Source organism: Cariama cristata, unplaced genomic scaffold (genome assembly GCF_000690535.1).
Source record: "Cariama cristata isolate BGI_N322 unplaced genomic scaffold, ASM69053v1 scaffold20577, whole genome shotgun sequence".
NCBI lineage: Eukaryota > Metazoa > Chordata > Aves > Cariamiformes > Cariamidae > Cariama > Cariama cristata.
This window is the reverse complement of record NW_009625167.1, coordinates 2,334-5,503: the sequence shown is the minus strand read 5'-3', so window position 1 is coordinate 5,503 and position 3,170 is coordinate 2,334. Positions and strand designations below refer to the sequence as shown.

General features: G+C 55.1%; 1 protein-coding gene across 1 annotated transcript in view; it reads right to left on the bottom strand.

The window, feature by feature from the left end:
- Nucleotides 1-2,801: 2,801 nt before the first annotated feature.
- LOC104164239 (scavenger receptor class F member 1-like) overlaps nt 2,802-3,170 on the bottom strand; it is a gene marked incomplete at its 5' end in the record, with an annotated part of 2,697 nt that continues 2,328 nt past the window's right edge. The window contains 1 exon segment of the mRNA XM_009703516.1: nt 2,802-3,161. Within this exon segment, the coding sequence (XP_009701818.1) occupies nt 2,802-3,161 (360 nt within the window).

Here is a 3,170-nt window from a genome sequence, read left to right as displayed (position 1 = left end):
TTTGGGGACACGGGAACCCTTTGGTACAGCGATTGCATGGGGGAGCTCGGGTTTGCTGTCCTCGAATGAGAAAAGACGCTATCAGGTGATCCGCTGCCATCTATAAATACACCCGGGGACTGAGTAAACATCACGGAGAGAAAAAAAAATAAAGTTGAAGAACAGCACTGGCACAAAAACACATTTATAGAAACTGGGAGTGAGTTTAGGCTGGAGGGGAGGTGACAGCTCCTGTGCAGCCACCCAGGGAGGTCCTCAGCGGGCTCAGACGGAGCCACGGGGGTAAACGACGTGGTCCTCTTCAAAGGCAGAGCGCGGGCAGTTTGGGAAAGGAGAGGAGAAAGCTGCAGCCATGGGGGACAGAGCCCTGTGGCCACAGGGGACGGCTGGAGCCTCTGTTCCTACCTCTGCGAGGCCAAGAGCTGCCCCGGCAGAGAGCACGGATACCTCGGTGCTTACAGACAGGTCCTACACGTGGGAACCGCTTCCCACCGTCTGGCTTCAAACCACTGCAGCGGGATTTGGAAAGGCAGAGATCCAGCAGAGGAAGACATTAACCCTTCCTTTCACCCACCCGCTCTGGCCTGCAGACCTCCCGCATCCAGAAGGCAAAACCACAGCAAAGCCGGACCAAAGCATCCTTAACAAGAAGACACCAGCACAACCACGCTGCAGGTGTGCGCGTGGGCAGCCACGCGTTGAAAATTCGCCGCTTGTTTTTCTTGCACCGCCCAGACAGGGTGAAGATGCTTCTTCTTCAAACAGGGGAAACATCCTGCCTGGCAGCTCAGCCCGTGAACATGAAAGGTTCTCGCAGCAGCAGCGGTGTTTTCTGAAAGCTGGATGCTCATTTCAACGTCAAGGCAGGCTGTCAGGTTGTTGTCAGCTCTTTACATGCCGTATCCAGGGTGACCCGGCTCACATGACGTTCACTTCTGGCACAACACTGCTCCGCTCGCAGGCTGAAAATATCCAACCCCTTCGGAAAAAAATGGCTGCTTGGAAATAAAATGTGAGGCTGTCCCTGCCACTGTAATAAAATAGGGTCAAACCAAAAAGTAGCCTGTGCACAACAGAGGTCTGGCCAGGCTGCTGCTCAGGTCTTGCCAGGATGAGCATTTTTATTTGCATACCAGAATATTTAGTGTTATAATCACGGCAGTCGGTGATACCACTGCAGGAAAGAGTTCTGCGTGCTGTCTGCCAAACTGGAAGCCTCACCCACGTGGGACCGTGGGGATTTGGATTTGCGCTGCAGAGAAGCACCCACGAAAAGCAAAAAGGAAAAAGCAAAACCCACTCTGTTTTCCGAGACACCCCGAACCTTAAACTCCAACTCAGCAGTGCCAGACCAGGAGAAGGATTCACACGGAGATCCACACGTGACGCCTGAGACACAGCCTGCGACACGGGTGCTCCACACACTCGCAGCCCCCTCGCGTTCCCTCTGCCCTCCGCTCTCCGGCACTGCTCTGGGCTTAGCTCCATAAGTGAGAGTTCAGAATTCAACAAAACCAGAAAATTAAAAAAAAAAAACCCACAAACAAAACCTGAAAGCCTAAGGCTGCCGACAATTTCCACACTTTGGAGAGTATTTCTGGCTGCGTCTTCGATTCGGAGGGTGGCTGGGAAACCCAGCTCCTGGAGGGCTTTGGTAACATTTAGGTTTTGTTCAGAGGCTTTCGTGCCATGTGAAATAACAGAAAAAAAAAATATACAGGAAACTTCTACCACTTAGATAGATCTAAAACCAGTTCACGCCGCAAATCCTCTTTGGCATCTTGGCTGCCTTGCACGGACGGCAGAGCCCTCATGTCCATCTCACCCGTGCTGGAGACGCCGCAGCACCTTCATCACATCGCAGCCACCCACGGCGAGGTGTTGCTGCAGCAGGAGCGAGGTGTGGGAGACGGCAGGAGCTTAGGGAACCTGTGGAAATGCCATTTTCCACGCAACTTTTGTCCTTATCAGGGCCAGCACAGCAGCGGGTGCACAGGTCAATGGTCACGGCCCAGCTGCCGCGTTTGCTCTTGCACAATTGCAGCTTGGTAGTGTGTGGAGTTTAAAAGGCATCGATAAACTTCGTGGTGTCCCACGGACCTTTTCACGTGCTACGTGCGTACATAGAAATGAAGGCAGAGTCTGCCACGAAAGCCAGAGTCACACAGATAAACCCCTGCAGACCCAGATACCCTTCGAGATAAGCAGCTAAAACTAATTTTCACTGAAGCTGCTTGTGACAGCCCATCATCTCCCCCCAGCCCAGCTCCACAAAATAATCCCCTTCAGCAAGAAGCACCTTTACAGCGAGAGGCTCCCAGCAGCGTGACCAGAGCTGGGAAAGGTGAAAGCCAAGAGGGTGAAACTAGTTTTTGCCCCTGTGTTTCCCAGCAGGGCCCCCAGTAGCCCCAGTCCCTTTTACGAGGAGGATGCGTGTCCCCAGGCCCGGCTCCTGCAAGGACCAGAAGGTGCCACCGCTGTGTCCAGAGCATCAGTGTCCCTCCGGGTTGCAGCAGACACAAAATAAGGCACCTAGGCCAAAGACGGGAGCAGAAAATATCCCTGAAGCACTGCAATCCCGTGACACTGTCACCGCTACAGCTCTCAGCATCACCCATCCCGTCAGCTGTGCCGGTCAGCGAGGGTCCACACCAGCAACGTGGCACAGACGAAAGGGGAGGGTCAATGGGAAGGCTCGATGCTTTTCCAGTTCACAGCTCAGAGAGGGGACCTCGGGTTCCCCACGCTGGGGTCAGAGGAGCCTCCTGGGCTCCTGCTGCCCCAGCCCAGGTGGTGGTGGCTCAGGTGGCCGTGGGGGTGGACGGCAGCTCCTTGGTGGGGCCGGGGGGCGAATCGGCACTGCCGCTGATCACGTTCTCGTATTTTGGCTCTTCCTCCGGAGCAGCCTGTCCCTTCGTTTCAAGGCTGACAGCTAGCTCAGGGCTTTTGCTTCTCTCTGTGGCACCTACAGCATCGCTGGCCCCATCCTGGGCTGCGGTGCTTTTCGGTGAGGGAGATGTGAGAAGGAAGGACTGTCTCTTCCCAGGGAGATGCTGGTGCTTGCCAGGGGATGGCTCAGGAGGAGTCCCTGGGACACTCTCCCTCTGCTTGCAGCTATTCACCGAGTCTCTGGACTGCCCCAGGGCCCGGCGAGGTGGTTTCTGGATGAC